Genomic DNA, 21,562 nt, shown 5'->3' on the forward strand with positions numbered 1-21,562 from the left:
TTCTAGGACTAACAATCATTATCTCTTCAGTAAGAAATTCTTGAGGGTACCAAATACAAAATACATCTTACCAGTTAATATCATTTAATTATTCCAAAAGAATACTAAAAAATATAATATTAGGCAGTATTTTTTAAGACTTCACAATTGCAGCCAAACTATTGGTATCAAAAACGAGGAAAGTAGGCCCTAGCTTCATGTTTCTACATTAAGGAACTCCTGGAGGAGCAGTATTTCCATGGAAATGCCTTGTGGCACTGGAGTGGGAGAAGAAAATTCTTCATGATTCTTCATAATTCTTCTTCTACCTAGCCAATATTTTATATTCCTAAACTTCAAGGTCCCCACAGCCATTACTTACTTTAAAGATACTTCAATAACTCAAAAGTATTACCACATATTTCCAGCTACCCAGAGGTATCAACCATAATGAAAACCAGAGCACTAGGTTAACAGTCCTAGCCTAAGACCTCTCTTCTTGTATAGCTTCTCCACAGGGGAGTTATTTGATCAGTGCCTGGAATACACTGGTGTATATTACTCCAATGAATACAGCAAGCATGGAACACGTATAGCAGTAATTCTGGGTAAATGTATCTGTTCTGAAAAATGAAATTTTTCTCTCAGTTTAATTTTATCAGGGGATAGAAGGAGGTAGGAAATACTAGTACTTATTTTTGGTCTCTTATCGAAAGCACTATTCTCAATCAGTCTGTTAGTAACAAGGCTGATGTAAATTTTTTACAAATGCAAGACATGTCAGAAAGAGCTATTACTGAACCCCTAAAATTGCTAAGTCTAATGTAATGCTCTTGAATCTATTTTTCCTCATCTAGTTTTGCTATCACAAAGAGAGTTGAATAAGGAAAGGAAGAGTCAAATGTTGAGTTCAAATTAAAGTGCTAAGGAAATAACAGTTACACCTATACACCCTTATATTTATTACAAAAGTAATAGATCTTTCCCTCTTCAATTTCTTCCTTATCCAATAATAACGTCTTACATCTACAATTGATACTACTATTGATGCCTACTTTTATTGGTGACTTTAGCAAACAAAATAATGAACTCTATTTACAGCCTTATAGAGTTTAATCATTACTGGATTAGAAACATGCTCTTTCATCTTTTCAGGCTATATATGCAGTGATGGTGGTGTGGGGGGAGGGCAGATTATCCTGCAAGACATTTCAGAACAAACACTGAATCACTAATGGATACAAGAGTGGCTTCTTGCTCATTTCTAATCCCAAAGATAAAAGAAAAAAATCATAAGGAAAAATTGAAAGTACTTTTAACTGATGACTGTTCCCACAAATCCAGATCATATAGACAGATTATGAGTATAAAACACTTGTGTCTATACAGCTTATTGTTTAAATATATTTTCAAATCCGTTATTCCTTCTTTTTAGGGAGGAAGGGCACAAACAAGTATTCCCACTTTAAAGATCATTAAGAGTTATGAGGATTAATACCGAAAGACAACTAATCCTGCAGTTTCCTGACTTGTAGGCCAATGCTCTTCTCAGTGTTAAGGACCTGTACAAGCTTCCTTCTTGAGGATTTACACTGTAAACCTGGCATGGGGGAGTGAAAATAGACTTTTAGCTCCTTTGTTTTTACTTTGAAATGTTTGTTCTGCTGAATCATTTGGGGCCAAGTGATATGAGCAAAGGAGAGGCCATCTGAAATTGTTGTGACCATCTCGCCATTGATCGTCAAATACACACCCAGTATAGGAGTTGAAGGGGAGAGCCTATGCTTGGGAACCTCCAGGAACGAACTGTCTCAATTTTCTGAGAAAACTCATTGAGCTCAAACAAGCAGCAGAGAAAATTAACTGCAAGTGAAGAGAACAGATTTCTAAGCCCCTCTTTCAGAGTCATCCACATGGACACCAACATCTCCTGGGTTCAGGGATTCACCAAGCACCAGGTCAAGTAACCCCGCTCCACCACCACCACCAAGCTGTTCTTCTCTGCAAGTATTGTGGTCTGCATATTTGTTCACTAATAAGGAGAAACAGGAAAACGAATAAGGAGAAATGATATACCAAAAGGAGGCCTGAGTGGGAAATGCAGAATCAACAGGGCAGCACAGAGAAAAAAAAAAGGGGGGGGGGTGCAAGTTAATTGACAGCACAAGGGTACCAATCCCTAGCCGAATGGAAAGCCTCAGGAAGTGGGCGGGACTAACGTTTCCAGGGCCCAGCGGCCAGAACCAGACACGCTGGCAAGGCGGGAATCGCGCGTTCCTTAGCAACCGCAGCGGCCACGCCCACCCTTCGTCCAAACCCTGCGCCCGCCATCCCCCACTCCCACCACGAATGCCTTGCTCCCGGGAAAGAGGTCATTAAGTGATAACCGTACCTACTAGGTTTCCCGAGCTCCGAGTTCCTCTTGCAGGAACGCCCCAGCCCGCCCAAGGACCGCTCCCAGGGGCGGAACGATCGTGTCCTAAACGTTTTGAGGACTCAATTTAGGAGGTGCGCCCGTTTCCAGATCCGGACCCAGAGCTTTCTTTGCAGGGTCTCCCCAGCCCCTAGCCCCCACCAGATACACACACACACACACCTCCGCTCAGCCAAGGCAAGGGCTGACAAACTTCGTGTCCGGCTGGGAATACTGCTGTCCACGGTCCTGTCACTCAGAGGCAGGGGCGGGACGAACCAGCCGCACGCTACTACTCCCACAGGGCGGTTCGTAAAATGGGCAGGGCTCGGTTGGCAGAGGCGGGACCAATCCTCAGTCTTCTCTCTGATTGGTTGGTCTCTCTCCCGCCTCTATGCGGGTCCTGAAGGCAAATGCGCGCCTTGAGGCCTTTCCTTTTGAAGTGAGTCAGAAGCTTAATACCTGTTTGGCAAGGTGACTGCAGGAATGTGAAGACTGACTTGTTTTACAGAGATAAGACGAAAACAAGTCATTGTGACATTGAACACTTCCCACCTCACACACCCTTGTACTCCCAAATTCATACTCACAGGTAAGTATCCCTAGGTGGAAGTCTGAACTGTATTTGAAAACAGTGTATTGATTGCACCTTTGGCCAGCTAAAAAAAAAAAAAAAAAAAAAACAAAAAGAGCGAAAACTTTATGTTAACTTTAACTTTTTAAAATTTTAGGAAAGCTAATTGCTGAAGTAAGATTCACAACTAGGGTTTGGTGGTCTGTTTCAGGTACTTAGTTTTCATATTTATAAAATAAGAATGAAATATTAAGATACTAGTTATTATTTGGAATGCAGTTGACAGTCTCTTTATTCAGTATATTTATATAATCCTTACAAAACCCGCTGAGAGATGTTATTATCCACAGCCTATGTACAATGAAACACAGGCTAGGAGAGATTACATTTATTTAATCATTCAACAAATCTGTCTCTGTAGTCATTTTTATACTTCAGTAAACTCAATTTAAAGTCCTTCAGAAAAATCGTGCAACTTCCAGTTTAATTTTTTTCTTGATGAAGTATGTTACCTTACTCTGGCTAGTCCATCATCTTTTAAAAAAAAAAAAAAAATGAGAAAGTAGCATGCAAAAAACAGAAAACTATAAATAGACTAACCAGAAGGTTCTCTGAAATTTCCCAGGATATCATGGCCAGGAATTGAATCCAAAATGTAATTTTATTTTGTGTCCTCCTAAATCATTTTCTGGTCTCCAGTTACTCTACCAGAAATAAAGGTAGAGTTAAATGTGATTATATTAATATCCTTAATAAGGTTCGTGGTGTGTGGCTTTAAAATAGCAACCCCCCCCCCTTTTTTTAACCTATTAAACTAAAACCAAGAAAAAAAAGTATCTCTAAACACGTGCTTTGAGATTCAATTAAAATGCCCGCCATATTGTGATAAAATTTTTGGAATAAAAGAAACACATTCCAATTGCAAATGATTTTATTTTCTTGTCCTGCTGAATTTCTAAAATCTGAAAGCTTGCTAACTATGAATAACTACAAAACTTTCTTGATTTGTATGACTCATGGTCTCCTTTATGTTTCTTTAATCTTTCAAAAATATTTGGTTTTCATCTAAAAAGAGTTATGATTGTATATTAAGTACATTATATAAATAATGCAAGATTTGGATTAAAGTGTTGAATGTATTTATTTGAATGCTTTTTCAAATGACTATTCAAATAAGTATAGCAAATGCAATTGAATATTCTCATGTACATGAAATAAACTTTTAAATAAATGTATTATGTGCTTATAAATGTATGATCATTGAAATGAACACAGTGTATATTCCCCATAGATACAGCTCCAGATGTTTGAAACATATATTCAAACTTTTGAAATGCTATACCTTCATTTCTAGGTACACACCCAGTAGAAAATACTGGGCTACATATGAATAAGAATAAAATTTTGAACTATATCCCTGTGAGGAAATAAGGCAAAATGAGCAAATAATAAGTCTGCCCTTGAATTACTTGTGAACATACACTTAAGAGCTTGTCCTAACTAGTTATTCTACATTTTAGTGATGTATAAATGAGCACTAGCCAACTCATCCTATATGAATATAACTATTGCAAAGTAGTTTTACAAGTTTTTCAAAGTGTGCTCCAAAAAATAATGTTTCCCATTAACTTTTAATATTCTCCATACTTGTAGTAGGAGAGTTTTATGCTATTCTCATCTCAGTTATTTCTATTGCACATCATGCTTCTGCTCCAAAACTTGGAAAATGTGTGATTTGAAATTCTCCCATAGTCACAAATGTACATCGGAAAAAATCATAAGGAATTAATATAATTAACCAAACATTAAATATATTTTAGAGTTATACAATAAGAAATAAATGGCTTAATGTAAAATTAAAGCATTCAGTTATGTATCATGAATATACTTATTCTTTACCATGTAATGATATATATTAGGTTCTGTTTGTGACATACTGAAATATAAACTAAAATTTAATAATTATATATGCTTACACCTCTGATTTAAAATAATACACTTGAAAGCTTCAAGGAATCAATTTAACTCATTTGTAGAAACTTGTTTTAGTAATCATGAAGTTTAAATATCTTAAAATGATGATTCTGCCAAAATTATTGTGAAGTCTACTGAATACATTAAAATGATAAATATAATATGAAATTACTTAATTATGTTCAGAAGAGCTTTATCTTAAATTTTAATGGTTGAATTACGTAAATAGCTGGAACTGGTTACTTAATAGGGCAGACCATACTGCTGTTTCCTTGGAATCATCCTAGCACAAGATCAGGGAAACATTTAGGCTGAACTGTGTTTAAATTATTTAAAGAAATTATTTTTCATACGAATTTATTTAAAAAATCTCTGGGATCCTCAAAGATTATGTGTGAAAGTCATAGTTTTGCCTTATAGTACTGTATTTCATCCACTTATTAGAAACTTGAAAATGGGTATGGTTTTCTTAAAGAAAATCTTCTTTTTCAAAAGCCAGAAAATTAATAAACCAAAGAAAATGTTTTCTATTGACTTGTACAGTGATTGAAATTATAGTTGCATAGCACATATAATAAATGGATTTGATGGGAAGAATGAACCTACATTATTAAGTCATTTTTCAACATTTGTGGTTTAATAATTGAATGCAAAATTGTTTCTGAAATCAAGAAAAATTATCTATTATATATGATATATTATAGATAACATATTTAAATAATGTAAAAACATGCATAGAGAATAGTTTCATATAAGTGAAAGAAAAATGGAGTCACAAATCAAATACTATAAGGATACAATTTCAAATATGCAGCTGCCTGCTGCATCTTTGAAAAATGAAATGTAGATAAAAGACATATCTTACAGCCTAGCTAGTTGAAATGTTCACATTTACTCTTTTTTCTCAGTTTATTGAACATTTAATATATGTCAGTGACTCTAAAACATTTCCCAAATCATGATGCAGCTTACGAATAATTCATAGACAGCGTTTTCTCTCATTCTATCGTACACATACTAATAATGGCTTTTACAGTCAATAATCTTCTAATGTCCAGGTGCTGACTCAGTAATCAAAGCTGCTTTGATTTTGTGCTTCTTCCATCCCAAAATGAGCATTCCATATTCCTCGCAACCAGTGAAAACATCTATTGCAGAATCTCATAGGAGCTTCATGCACCCTCAGGAGAGAACTGGGACTTATCAGCGTATTATCTGGGATGCAGTTCTGCCATTCAAGATTATTGCTAAGATTCATCAATATTATATTCATTTAATACTACAGTGCTAAGAGCAATCTCCTTCTTCTCCTTTTATAATACCCTAGTTTCTCTCTAACTCCAGTATCATGCTTAATCATGATATCATGTTTTCTAACTCCTTATCATGCTTCATTTATTCTTTTGTTCATAATATTTCATCACTTTTTAATGTACTTTATACATAATTCATGTATTTATTATGTGCATTGTTTATTATTTGTCTTTACCCAAAAAATATAAGTTGCTTAAGGGTTTTGATCCTTGTTGGTTTTATAAACTAATGTATCCCAAGGGTACCTAATAAACACTCAAGAAAGGTTTTTTGATTAAATTGCCTTACATAGCTATGATTGATTTATTTAAAAATATTCTAGTGCTTGAATATACCATAATTCAATTATCTGTTCTTCTGTCATAGAATTTTTGGATCATTACTAGATTTCATCTATAACAAATAAAATGGTTATATAAACACATGAATTTTCTGGTACAAAATTTTCAGATGTTCTTTTTATAATTCAGAGTAGAATCACAAAATTTGTATAGCAAGTTCATATTCTAAATTACCAATTTTTTTCCTGAGGTATTCCCTTTTGCCCTTCTAACTGAAGTATTTATGATATTTAAATATATCACTTTTTTTCAGAAAAAGTTTTTACCTTGATAAGTTTATTGTTTTTTATTTCATTGATTTCTGTTCTTACCTTTGTTATTTATTTTCCCTTACTACATTTTCTATTTTACTGCATCTTTAAGGTAGAAACTAAAATAATTGATTTAATTTTTTTTTCTTTCCTAATATAGGCATTTAAAACTAGAATACAACCACTAAGAATTGCTTTGGTGGTATCTCATGAACTTTGAAATGCAGTATTTTAAATTGCAGTCCTCTGGAAATTGTTTTAATTTCCTTTGCGCTGAATTTTTCTTTTATCATTGGGTTATATATTTAGAATTGTGTCGTTTAGTTTGCAAGTTCTTGAGGGTTTTCTAGTTACTACTATTGACTTTAATTTCATTTTGATTAGAAAACAAACTCTTTAAGATTTCAATTGTCTGCAAGCTATTGATACTCCTTTTTAAAAACCCAGCCTGTGGTTTATTCTGGGGGAAAAAAAAGTATATTCTGCAATTGTTAGATGTAGTATTGTATGAATGTCTATTGTAGTCTATATCTTTATTGATGTTTTCAACATATTCTATCACTTATTGAAAGGTGTTAAATCTCCAACCATGCTTATGCATTTCTTTGTCTCTTTAATTATATTAATTCTTGCTTCACGTATTTTGGAACTCTGTTATTAGAAACATACACATTATAATTTATGTGACTTTCCTGATGAATCAACCCATTTAGCTTTAGATTTTTTTTTTTTTTTTTTTTTTTTTTTTTTTTTAGCTCTCTGGTTATATCTTGAGGTCTACTTTACCTGATACTAATAAGGTTAAACTGCATTTCTTAGGCTTATTGTTTCTACTAAATTCATTTCATACCTTTATTTTTAAGCTACCTGTGTCTTTCCATTTTAGTCTATCTCTTTTAAACAGTATTTTGTTTATTCACTTTTTAATACAGTCTGAAAATCTTTAATTTGTTATTAGTGTTTACTCCATTTACACTTATTGTAATTTTTGATATGGAACATGTAAGTCTATCATCTTTCTAGACATCTTCTCTTTTCCAATCCTATTTTATCTTTTGTTTCTCCTTTCATGATTTTATTTGGTTCAATCAAATATGTTTAGCCTTTCTTAATTTTATTTTAATAAAGTAATGGCTTCTAAGGGCTTTTTATCAATATTTATTTTATTATGTTATTTTTTTTGAAAGAATCACTGTTATAATAACTTTAATTTATCTTGCATTTTACAGAAGTCTATGAACGATTTTAAAAAAGCACCTCCTTACCCCATCATGTTTTTCTGACAGTTGTTAAAGTAGGCAATGAGTATGTCAACAGCTTGAGCATCTGCATCCTGCAAGGATTTCAGATCAACCAACCACTCACCCAAGAAGTTGGCAGCTTTTCTATCTTGTTTTTAATACAATGTTTTTAATCAATCCACTCTGATGGTAAACCTGTCCAGCCAAATCTCCACAACACACTTTGCAAAATCAGTGGTGATTAGCAAATTAGTTAGCTTTGGCACGGAGCTGTGCTCACTTGCCCGTGACAGCCTGGAAGCCGGTTTTGATACTGGCAACAGAGCATCGAGAATGACAAGTTTCACACTGTAAGAAATAGAGTCGGGTGTCCTTCTGCAAGATTGTGTCCGGTGATCAGCATGTGTGGCAAGTGACGTATTCCTTGATATATCTTCTCAAGACATTTTCTATTTGTTTCTGTTGGAATCTTCCTTTGATTACAAGTTGGTTATTACCATCTATAGAACCACTTGTACCCAATTCTGCCAATAAAAATGCAAGGAGATGTTTGGGCTGACGATGTAATAGTTTACAGATATCTGTAAAGTTGACAAAAGAAGTTTTCTTGGTTCCTACTCGGACAACCTGTGGAGGTTTCATAACAAATTTTCTTTTCTCTCCAGCAACCATATCTGGATTCTTTTCCCTCATGATGTTGAACACTGGATTCAGTAGCTCCTCATAGGTGTAGTCTCTTTCTGAGCCTGCCCACGCAGGACCTGTCTGGTTACTGAATGAGATTCCATCATCTTTTTTGCTATCTTCATCTTCTAAAGCTTCATCTTTCTCTAGTATTTCATCCTCATTTGGGAACTTGACATTCTTCTTTTTCTTCTTTTTATTGCCAAGCATAATATCAAGATCATCCTCTGGCTCAGCTGGCTCTTGAACATCACTTTCAATCTTAAGTTCCTTTACACCTTCTTCAGCTTCATCAATATCAAATATCTTTTTTGTTTTTTTCTTCTTTTTCTTTTGATTAAAGAAGTTCAAGTCATCTAGATCATCAGAAGCATCTTTTTTCCTACTGTCTTCTTCATCAGCTTCCACATCTTTATCCTCAGTTGGTTCTGGTTCCACTTCTTTTGTTTCAGAGGGCTGAGTTTCTTCTGTCTGGGCATCCCCTTCCTCATCTAACATAAAGGGCTTCTTCTTCTTCTTTTTCTTCTTACTCATTGTAGGATCAAAAATCATCTCGTCCCCGGACATGGCTGCGGTTCGAGTGGGCTCGGCACGAACGAGAAGTCAGACCGGTCAGCCCCTGGCTTCGGCGGCAGCGCTGCTCCTGCTGACACCTCTCCCAGCACCGCACTCTTATTATGTTATTAATGGTCATTTTGGAGTTAATCACGTGTATCCTAAAATCATTGTTAAGATTCATTAGCATTGTTTCCATTTAATGTTACCCTGCTAAGGGTGCTCTCCTTGTGTTCCTCCTTCATGGTATCCCATTTTCTCCTCAACTCTAACAACCAGAACTGGAGTTCACAGTTTCACATTTCACACATAATGCTTCACACTTCCCATTCATACATCACACTTCACAAATGTAAGAAACTTATGATAGTATAATTCCATTTATCTGCTTCCTATCTTGTTATATTTGTTTCTTTAAGTTAGAATAACTCAAAATGCAGTTACTTTTTTAATAAAGTAATTGACTTTTTTCAAAGAAATTAAGAGGTTTCACTTTTATATTTACTATTTCTGGTATATTTTGTTCTTTCTTACATTTCTAATTGTATCATTTACCTTCATATTAATCAAATTATTATTTTTTGTAGTATAAATGTATAGGTAGTATTTTTCTCTCAGCTGTTATTTGCCTGAAAATATATTTATCCTCTTTTAAAGTTATTCTGATTTCTATGTTGAAAGCTTATTTCATTTCTCGCAGCATTTAAAATATGCGATACAACTGTCGTCTTCCCTTCATGTTTATAATGCCAGGTTAGTCATTACTTACATTGATGTTCCTCTGTTTGTAATCTATTCTTTCCACATCTGTCTTCAAGATTTCATCTTAGTTTCCAGAAGTGTCATTACCATGTGCCTGTGTGTATAAGTTTACTTTTACTTGTATTTATCCTACTTTAATTTTTCTGAAGCTTGATATATAAGCCAAAATTTTATATCAAAATTTTATATTGGGAGATTTCATCCATGATTTTTTTCAAATAATTTTTCTCACGCATCATAATTCTTCTATCATTCAGTGATTCCAAGTACAGGAATAATAATTGTGTCAACCAGGTCACTTCACTAAGGCTGTGTTGATTTTTTAAGCTTTCACTCAACTATTCTTCAGATTGGATGTCTACTTATCTCCCTTTAATTTGATACGAAGCTGATTTAGTGAAGCTTTCAATTCAGTTACTGTAGAATTTCTAGAATTTCCATTTATATGTTATATTTGTAGTTTTCTACTGAGATTCTTCACATATTTCACTGAGTCTTTGAATATGTTGATAGCAACTGCCTTATGCATGTTACCTGATCATTAAAATATCTATGCTTTCTTGAGGTCACATTATATTGACTACTATTTTTCCTGGCTATGGGTCATGTTTCCTGTCTTTTTGCATGTCTAATAATCTTTTATTTTATTTGGTACTTTCTGTTACCATAACAAAATACTTGATACATTCTAACTTTATAAAAAGAAGGGGCTTATTTAGCTCACAGTTTTGGAGACTGAAAGTTCAAGATTGGGCATCAACATTGATTTGAGCTCTGGTGAGAGCCTGATGGAGAATGGCAACATGACAGAAGTATATATGGCAGGAAGAGACCTCCTCACCAGATAAGAAGCCAAGGAGATTGGAGTCCCCTTGTCCCTTCCAAGGATTTGCTTCTAATTGACCTAAGGACCTCTCAATAGTTCCCAGCTCATAAAGGTTCCACATTACCTCTGCATCACCAAACTGAAAACAAAGCCTCTAATACATTAACTCTTGGGGGACAAACCATATCAAAATCATAGCATGGGCTATTGTAAATGATATGCTTTAGAGACCTGATTTTTTTTGTAGTCTTCTGAAAAGTGATTTTTTTCATGATCATCTTGCATTTCTATAATACTGATTTTTATTCTCTGATAAGGGAGATTTGTTGACATTTCAAAGTATCTCCCAAGACACTCATGCTACCCTTAAATTACAAACTCTTTTCCCCCTTCTATCTCTTATCAATGCTTGGTTTTAAGCTTTGTTAGTGTAAGTTACAAGTAAGCTTTTCTTTAAGGTATGGTGTTTGCACCCATTTGCATCCAGTGTCTCAGGTTTTTGCATGACATGTTTCTGTGGTTTCTTTGCTCTGCCTGGGCTGGAATTTGATCTCTCCAGCCCAGTTAATCTCTCATGTCATTTTTCATCTTCCAATTTTATAGTAACCAGTCTTTAGCAAGCCTTTTAACATCTTTCATGTTAAATGCACAACCTCATTCTTGGCCAAGGATTTTTAGGAAACTCCCAAACTTTCAGCCCTACCTTAAGTACTTCTTTCTTCTCTCCAATACCCTGCCCTGCAGAAACTAGCCATTTTAATGGTGCCAAACTCTGAAATTAGACTCCAGAGACCAGTGGGTCTGGTATGTTTTGTTTGTTTTCCAACTACTTATATTGTAATCAGGAAATTGGTCCCAAATGGAGAGATACAGTGAACATGGGGATCAAATGTTTCCCTTCTCACAGGGATCAGTTATGTACTGACTCCTATCTAATGCCTGAAAAATGCCATCTCATGTTATCTTGTCCAGGAACTTACATAAAAAAAACTAGTCTATTTTCAACTGTTATGACATAGCATGAAGTAGAAATCCATATTGATGTTTGAATTTTTATTTTGTATTTTGCAATTCTACTGAAGTTCCCTTTAAATATTATTTGTTTTCTATACAATCATTTTCTCTATAAATAATGGCAATTTTGTTTTTTCCTTTTCAATACTTTTAATTCATTTTCATGGCATAGCCTCCATTACTATGCTGAATAGAAGTGATGGTGACAGGTACTATATTCTTTACTCTCAAGTGGAAAGCTTCTGACACTCATTATGAAGTATTTATTGATCATGAATTTGTTGTTATTTTTTAAACTAGGGTAAAGGAATTCCTTTTTCTTTCTAGTTTTCAAAGACTTATTTTTAAAGACCATAAATGAATGTTAGCTTCATCGAATTTTTATCTATGTATTTTAAAATGATTATAATGCTTTTCAACTTTATTCTGTTGGTACGATGAATTAGATTAATAATTTTCCAATGTTAAAGTGTACTTCAAGTACCCTTCCACTATCCCACCAGGCTCAATTGAAACCCTGGCTTTTAGTCCAGGTGAGCAACTGCCATTACACAGGGCTGCAGGGGATTATTAGGAACCAGAACCTTGAACATCCTCAAGTATTATCCACATAGCACGACCCCACCTAGGAGGATGACAATACCATCTTCTGTATCTAGGTCAAGGAAACAGGAAATCCCATCAGGTGGAAGGCTACCTTATTTTCAGCCCTTACAAAGCCAGAACATTAACTGTAACTTTTCTGGGCACCACAAGAACCTGTAACTCAGGGCCAGCTTCATGATGAGAACTGTTTAGCATATGGTACATCACACTTAGGAAGTTCCCATGTTTAGTTAATGCTGTACTGTTGTCATCTTGAAATTTTTCATAATTTATCTTTGAACTTGTCTTTTGTAAGTGAAATTTAATGGGATGATTAGAGCATGTGCATGAGGAGAGAAGATAAGCACAAGATAAATGTTCACTACCATTTCTTGATATCTTACTTCATAAAGAGTTCATGATGCCATGAGCAGAGAATTTCTGTGGATCCACTATGTAGAGTTTCAGTGAGAATTAAGACAAGTGTCAGGTAAGTGTGTTTTGAAAGTCACTTGGTTCTGTACAACATTGGCAGAATGTGCGCATATCAATCAGTAAGATAGGAACAGTTGATTTGGATTTTGCAGTATTTCCATTTGTTATGGTTTGGATATGAGTTGTACCCCCAAAGCTTCTGTATTAAAACAGGAATACTCAGAGGTGAAATGATTAAATCATGAGAGCTGTAATCTAATCAGTCATTCCTAGTTTGAATTAACTAGGTAGCTGTGTGCAGGTGAGGGATGGGTGGAGGAAGGGGATCACTGACGTGGTGCCCTAGAAGGATTCATCTTCCCTGTGACCCCTTCCTATTTCTCCCTCAACCTTCTGACTGCTATAAGGTAAGCAGCTTCCTTTCCCTGCCACCCTTCTGCCATAGTGTTTTACCTCACCTTGGGTGCAATTGGGTACAAAGTGATGAAGTTGACCAACCATGTACTCAAACTTTGGAAAATAAACTTCCTCCTCTAAGTAGGTATTGCCAGGTATTTTGGTTACAATAACAAAAAGTCAACTAACACATTACAGTTTCCGCAAGGACAAAATATGAGTTATGAAAAATGAATTGTGTAATTTCAGTAATTTTGTACATCAGTAAATACTGTTAAATGTTCATTTAAAATTAGCATTGTGTAATATGAATTAGATGAAATTCTCAAGCTGATGACATAAAATTCTATTTTTTCTTTACTTAGAATGGTATTAAATAATAAATGAAAAATTGAAAGAAATATTTTATATTTTTCTACTTTTAATAGTACATTATTCCTGTTTTGATTTTGTTTTGTTTTCTTCTTATTTTTCTTTTCATTAATTTAATTTAATTTAATTTGTAACAGTAGGCCTCACATGCTCATTTTCCCCTTACACCTACAAATTATAAAGCTTAGTCTGATATCATTTCATTACTATAAGATTTAGAAGGTTGGCTCTCTTGATCCCACCTCTGCAGAGTCACAGATCAATGAGCATAACATATTTGGTGTGAGGGATGAAAAGGAAAAGGAAAAGTTCACAACAATGCTATTAAGTCCAAGCTTCATGATATATTCTGGTCCCCTATAGCACTCTCTTCTTTACCCAGAAAGTACAAATGACTACCATCTTGTGTGGGTCTGGGACCTCTCACTCCAAACTACATGATTCTGGCGTACTTACCTTGTGATATTACTGGCTTTGAGGAATTACTTCCTTCATACACTGCTGCTGGCTACCAAACTGCCCTCTGTGGAGAGCCAGCTACAACCTGGATGTCCTCATTAGCTCCACATCAACTCCTTGAAGATCAAGTTCCAAATGAGGTTGACAACACCATGCCATCAGCAGCAGAACAGCCTACCTGTTTGCAAGCTCCTCTATAGCCAGCTAGAGTCTATACAAGAATAAGCAGCACTGTGAGGCTAGAAAAACCTGAAATAGGACCACATTCCTGACCCTCAAGGTCATGCCCAGTAGCAAACAGGACTTTTACATGTATCACCTTGGATTGTTGGTTCATCCCTGCTCTAAGGTCAAGATCCATCTACCATCTACCTATACCAATATAAAGTGTTCTGAATTTGAACTTCTGCCTTCACCAATAGCTCCCACTCCAGACCAGTCCAATAGAAGGTGAAGACCAAACTCTTTAGTCCCAAGCACTTTTTCAATGAGTGCATCCTATTTCAGGGAGGTCAGACCGACACACAACTATCATTTGTCACCTGCTATTTTAGGGAATGGTATCTTCACTATACATCCTAGAAGAAAAAACTCATTATTGTGTGGGTGGTATATAGAGTTTCTCCAGCTTAGTTATTGGTAGAGATCTTCTTAGGAGAGTTTCTTAATCGACTGATAGTATCATATGATTCAATATGTCATAAGATAGAAAAGTTCAAGGAGCTCCATCATATCTAGTAATCTCACCTGTTGTAGGGTAAGCCCTGATTTCCCCTCCCACCCCTCATACTGAGTAGGGGATCTGACTTATTCAGCCACTTGGTACTTCCTGGAGGGCTGGAAAAATGGATGTGGTGGTGCCATGGTACCCATGGATATCTTACTATGTCAGCCTTACATATTATTCCTACCTTGTCTGGGATTAGGAATTGAATTTGAACCAACAGAAGAGGAAAGACAGGCATAGAGCACTATATTTTTTCCAACAGAAGCAGAAGGAGAAGTTGAAAATTGTTTCGGTTTTAGAGTTCTGCCCTCCCAGATCAGCCTCTACTGTGCCATATCTGGGGGCCTGACTCTTATTTCTGGTTGGGACACTCACCCTCTGTTCATGTCCCTGCCCCAGTCAGTACCAGTGAGCATGAAAGGAACATCAACAATTAAGAGTACCTGGTCCTATAAGGTTTAGTAAGGTTTATTGCCCCAGCCTGCACTTACGGCTTCCCCAGTTCCTGCTGACTGAATGGGAAAGGTTTTTTTCTGTTTTTTTTTTTTTGGGGGGGGGGGGTTGGGGGGTATTTTCTTTTGTTTTTTTGTTTTGTTTTAGTTAGTTTAGGCAGAAGATCATTGATTAGACAATTTTCTCTTTTCTAATATAGAAAATTAGTGATATTAATTTTTCTAATTCAGTTTAAGTTTCTTCCCATGAATTTTAATATTTGCTTTCCATTTTAATTTATTTAAAAAAATTTTTAATTATTCTTGATTTCTGATATGACTAATGGGTTACAAAAATATTTTTTCAATTTAAATAATTGGAGATTTTCCAAAGATCTTTGGTTTATTAATTTCCAATTTAAATCTGTTGTGATAGAGAATATACTCTGCATTAATTTCATTATTTAAAATTCATAGAAATCCATTTTACGGCCCAGTATATCTGTTATCTTGGTAGATATTTCGTGTGCACTTGAGGAGAATACTGCTGTACTTCAGTAAGTTTCAACAAATTTCAATTATTTCTTGTTTAATAGGGGCATTTATGTCTTTATATTTTTCTGATTATATACCTATTTGTTTAAAAATTACTTAATTAATTATAGATTTGTCTATTTGTACTTGAAGTTTTATAATTTTTTGCTTCATATATTTAAAGCTCTGTCAGTATTTGCATATGATATGTCCTTTTAGATGTGCTGACCCCCTTTGTGATTGTGAAATGACCTTTGTTTCTGGTAATAATCTTTGCTCTGTATTCAACAATGTCTGATTATAATTTAATCATGTCAGCTTTTGTTTAATCAGTATTAGTATGATTTAATTTCCCATTATTTTACTTGTAACCAAATTGTGTTTTTATATTTTGAATATTTTTATAGACAACAAGTAATTGAGGTTTTCTTTTTTATCCAATTTGACATCTGACTTTGAATTGAGGTACAGACCAGTTATATTAACGTGATTCCTAATTTGATAGATTTAAATGCACGATCTTGCTATTTGTTTTCTATAGATATGTCTGTTCTTTGTTCCCGTTTCTTCTTCCTCTGACTGTTTGGATATTATAGACATTTTAATGATTCCATTTTATTTTGTTTACTGGCTTAGAAGTGACAATCTTCAATGATTCCTTTATAGCATACATACTTAACTTACTATCACTGTCTTTAAGTGATATTACATAATTTTGCATGTAGCAAAATAACTGACTAAATATATTTCTTCAGCCTTTACTATTGTCATATATTACATTTCTATATATGTTAAATCTAACAGTACAAGTCATATTTTCTGCTTTAACAGTTTGATCTTCCTTTAAAGAGATTTTTAAAATATGAAAGAATTATTTTATATTAACCCACCTATTTACCATTTCGCATGTTCTTATTCCTTTGTGTAGATCTGTATTATCATTTGCTTCCACTTAAAAGCCTTCCTTAAACATTTCTTATGGTATATGCCTACTGTTTATGAATTCTTACATCTTTTATGTCTTGTAAGTTGTTATTTTGCCTTTAGTTTTCAAACATAACATTGCTGGGTATAGAATTCTAGGTTGACAGTTTTTATTTCAATACTCTTCCTTCTGGCTTATGTATTACCAACAAGAGTTCTGCTGTTATCTTACATTTGTTCCTTTGCTACCAATGAGTCTTCTTTTTCTGGTTAACTGTAAAATTTTTCCCTTTACCAGTCACTTTAAGCAGTTTGATTATAATATGGCATGGTGCATATTTCTCTATATTTCTTTTGTTTAGGATTTGATGAGCTTCTTAGATTTGTGGGTTTCACATTTCATCAAAATGTGAAAATTTGGGGTGTTTTGCATAAAATTTTTTTTATCCCTTCCACTTTTTCCTTTCCTTCAGTAACTTCAAATACATATGTATAAGGATAAGTGGTCTCCCCATGTTTTTCTATTTTTTCTTTGTATATATAATTTTGAAAGGTTTCTATGCCACGCAGTGTATTTCTTAGATAAGACATTGTTTTCTACATTTAGAAGATTAAATTAGCATTTTAAAAATATCATCATTGTCTTTCATTGAAATATTTTTTCTTTTATCTACCTTCTTGAACATTTGAAATATAGTTATTTTAACTATTTACCATTCTTTCTACTAATTTGTTATACCATCTATATCTGGGTATGTTACTACCAAAAGAAAGATTTTTTATTCCACAGTATATCTTTCCTATATTTTTTAATGCCTGGCATTTTTTTTTAATTGAATGGCAGACATTTTGAATTTTACCTTGGTGAGTGCTAAATATTTTTGTGGTCCTACAAATATTCTTAAAATTTGTTCTAGAATGCAGTTGTTACATAGAAACAGTAATCTATTTCATCTGGAAAACAAGAGAAATAAAAGAGATTAAAAGAATTGTAGAGACTCCTAGGAGTATATTTTTAGGGTACAAGCATAGAAGCAGTGTGTATCATTTTCATATTTCTCACATTGCACTAGGTGGAACTTAATCATATGATCCCATCTACTGGGAGGAGGAAGGCTTAGAGATATAATTGAACTGTGCTGGAGATGGAAAGAAAATATAGGGTTTGGTAAACACATAGCATAATTTCTGCCACTGATATGATTTTTATCGGATTCTGGAATAAGGGCTGGGAATCCAGTGAACTTTTCCTTTTAATTTCCTCACCAACATTTTTTTATGTTTTTTCTTATTGCCTTAAAAATGAACATCTAATTTTTAAACTGAGGAATAAGCACAAAATGCTTTATGATGTTCTCATCAGTTCAACTCAGTTTAGCTCAGTGCTAAATTTCTACACCTAGGTCTTTGTTAATTTGTTCAAGTCACTCAAACTTTCCAAGGTTCACTTATCTGAAAAATGTCCATCAAAATCACAGAAACAAGAATGAAACTAAACCCCTATCTCTCACCCTGCACAAAAATCAATTCAAAATAGATCAAGGACCTTGAAATCAGACCAGAGACCCTGCATCTTATAGAAGAAAAAGTAGGTTCAAATCTTCAACATGTTGGTTTAGGATCAGACTTCCTTAACAGGACTCCCATAGCACAAGGAATAAAAGCAAGAATCAATAACTGGGGTAGTTTCAAACTAAATAGCTTTCTCTCAGCAAAGGAAACTATCAGCAATGCAAAGAGAGAACCTACAGAGTGGGAGAAAATCTTTGCCACTCATACTTCAGATAGAGCACTAATTTCCAGAATATATAAAGTACTCAAAAAACTCTACTTGAAGAATACAAATAATCCAATCAACAAATGGGCTAAGGAAATGAACAGGCACTTCACAGAAGAAGATCTACAAGCAATCAACAGATATATGAAAAAATGTTCAACATCTTTAGTAACAAGAGAAATGCAAATCAAAACTACCCTAAGATTCCATAACACCCCAATTAGAATGGCGATTATCAAGAACACAAAGAACAATAGTTGTTGGCAAGGATGTGGGGAAAAAGGTACCCTCATACATTGCTGGTGGGGTTGCAAATTAGTGCAGCCACTCTGGAAAGCAGTGTGGAGATTTCTTAGAAAGCTTGAATGGAACCACCATTTGAGCCAACTATCCCACTCCTTGGCCTATACCCGAAGGACTTAAAATCAGCATACTACAGAGATACAGCCACATCAATGTTCATAGCTGCTCAATTCACAATAGCCAGATTGTGGAACCAACCTAGATGCCCTTCGATTGATGAATAGATAAAGAAACTATGGTATATATATATACACATGGAATATTACTCAGCCATAAAAAACAATAAAATTATGGCATTTGCAGGCAAAAGATGAAGATGAAATTGGAGAATATCATGCTAAGTGAGATAAGCCAATCTCAAAAAACTAAAGGATGAATGATCTTGCTGATAAGTGGATAATGACACATAATGGGGGTGAGAGGGGGACAAGAATGGAGGAAGGAGAGACTGTATAGAGGGAAAAGAAGGGTGGGAAGGTTGGGGGGGAAGAAAAAAATAACAGAATGAACCAAAAACTATTACCCTAGGTAAATGCATGATTACAAAAATGGTATGCCTCCACTTCATGTACAAACAGTAACAAGATATATCCCATTTGTTTACAATAAAATGAATTTTAAAAAATCACAGAAACAGAAAGTTAAATTGAAACAGAAATTGTGTTTATAAATAAGGAAGCACATACTAATAAAAATTCTTAAAAATTTACTATAGTAGAAATTGGCTACCGCACTGCCACTGTGCACTATCCTCATCAAAACCATTAGCATCCCTGTGCAAATGATATTTTTAAGTATTAGACACATATTTGAATGTCACATATATGTTTAGTTAGCATGTTATATTGAGAGAATTCAAATAGATTATGATGTAAAAATATGAGGTCATCAGAGTGCACAGGATCCTACCATTACATATGAGCCAAGGATTTAGAAGACAAAGATTCAGATGACATGAAGGTGAAAAGGAGTTTTTAGAGGTCATGTCGGGCAGGAGTCTGAAGAGTGAAAGATTCAATTGGTCATAAACATTATTTACATATGAGATTTTAAAAGAAACTTAAGAATATAATCTCACTTAAGATAATTCTTTATCAAAGAATTGAAAAGAGGAACTTAATTTATTCATTCACTTCTTATTCTGTTATAGACAATTTGTCTCTGCAATAAGTCTTCACTTATTTAGCATTCATTAATTTGTTCCATATTATTTAAATGAAAAAATGTTTTCCTGAATATGTATACATTTCATATATTCTTGTATTCCATAAAATCAGGAAGCCACAAAAAAGGTTAGTAGACCTATTATGTATAATTCAATACTTATTACCTCTAGCTGAGCCAAATTCTGAAAATAATTTATTCTGACAATCATCATGACAAATTTGTCTCAGCTTGTTTTGTGTATAAAGGTTAATAAATTTATTGTTTTAATTTTTTCACTAGACTCAAGTTGAGCACTACTATGGATTTGCTTCATTTTAGCTGACACTGATTTTCAATGACTATTATTGTTCTCCAATGGTCTCTAATGTTTGAGATCATTTTTTCAAAACATAACTTTTGGGGCTTAAATGTAAGATTTGTTCTCTCTCTCTCTCTCTCTCTCTCTCTCTCTCTCTCTCTCTCTCTCTCTCTCTCTGTGTGTGTGTGTGTGTGTGTGTGTGTGTGTGTGTGTATGAGAGAGAGAGAGAAAGAGAGACAGAGAAATGAGAGTGTAGCTATACAACAAATGCTCTGACCTCCATTTGTGATAGCTTCTAGATTCCACCTCCTTTTTATTCTTTTACTTATCTTTTTTTCCCCAGTTTTCTTTTTGATATCTTAGTAACTTCCACCATACACTAAGCGGTGGTTGAAATTTATGAACATATGTATTCTGGGTACAAAAAAACTGAGGCATAGCTTAATTTAGAGACATTAGAGGAGATTTAACTTAACTGTATTTTCAGTTGCCATCTGATGGAAAAGAAAGGTTAAAATTTAATCTTATGCACTTAATGTTTATATATATATATATATATATATATATATATATATATATATAATAAAATGTCCTAAGGTCTTTCAGGGTTTCATCAGACTTAATCATTACACAAATTCTGGCAAACATGACCAAAAGCGTTTGTTACCCAAGAAAATATTTGTAAAATGAGTCTTTTGGTAGTGGTGGTGGTGATGGAGGTAACATTTGTGGTACTTATGGTTAAGGAACTATATTACCTATTCTGTGCACAGGATTTGGCTAGTAAGAGGCTTAAAAAAAAAAAGTAGCCATTAAGATAATTCAAGTTCTAATCCTTCATATTTACAGTCTAAGAATTTTAATGTGTTAGTGTGCCCAATTAATAAGAATCCAATTTTCTGTCACACATTACTAAAGCTCATAAAATAAGATGTATAAAATGTAGGTATGAGTTTAATAATGTACAATAAGTCATTTAAATTGCTAAAGGTACCAGAGACTTTTTTCTATTTCACTAACATGTTTTCTGCCTATAAGAATAACATAAGTCAAATTACCAGAACGGTCTTCGTTGTCTTTAATCATAGGGAGGCAGTAGTTGAGCGATTTGAATGTATAATAGTACTTGGCTGAGATCCTTTCAGATCTCTTGGGGTGATTCTACACATTTCTGTAAGAATCAAATACATATTCAAGCATCCTACTATGTTATATAGGATAGCTTG

General features: G+C 34.1%; 2 protein-coding genes across 2 annotated transcripts in view; both read right to left on the bottom strand.

Annotated features, from left to right (window-relative positions):
- The window catches only part of TRIQK (triple QxxK/R motif containing), a 66,338-nt gene extending 63,772 nt beyond the window's left edge, over nucleotides 1-2,566 (bottom strand). The window contains 1 exon segment of the mRNA XM_079117127.1: nucleotides 2,372-2,566. The gene's annotated coding sequence lies outside the window, so the exon portion shown is untranslated.
- Nucleotides 2,567-8,248: 5,682 nt separating this feature from the next.
- On the bottom strand, nucleotides 8,249-9,436 carry LOC306656814 (eukaryotic translation initiation factor 2 subunit 2-like). The gene has a single exon (XM_079132328.1). The coding sequence runs from the start codon at nucleotides 9,336-9,338 to the stop codon at nucleotides 8,484-8,486; it is 855 nt and encodes a 284-aa protein (XP_078988454.1). The 5' UTR covers nucleotides 9,339-9,436; the 3' UTR covers nucleotides 8,249-8,483.
- Nucleotides 9,437-21,562: the final 12,126 nt, after the last annotated feature.

Source organism: Sciurus vulgaris (assembly GCF_902686455.1).
Source record: "Sciurus vulgaris genome assembly, chromosome: 1".
NCBI lineage: Eukaryota > Metazoa > Chordata > Mammalia > Rodentia > Sciuridae > Sciurus > Sciurus vulgaris.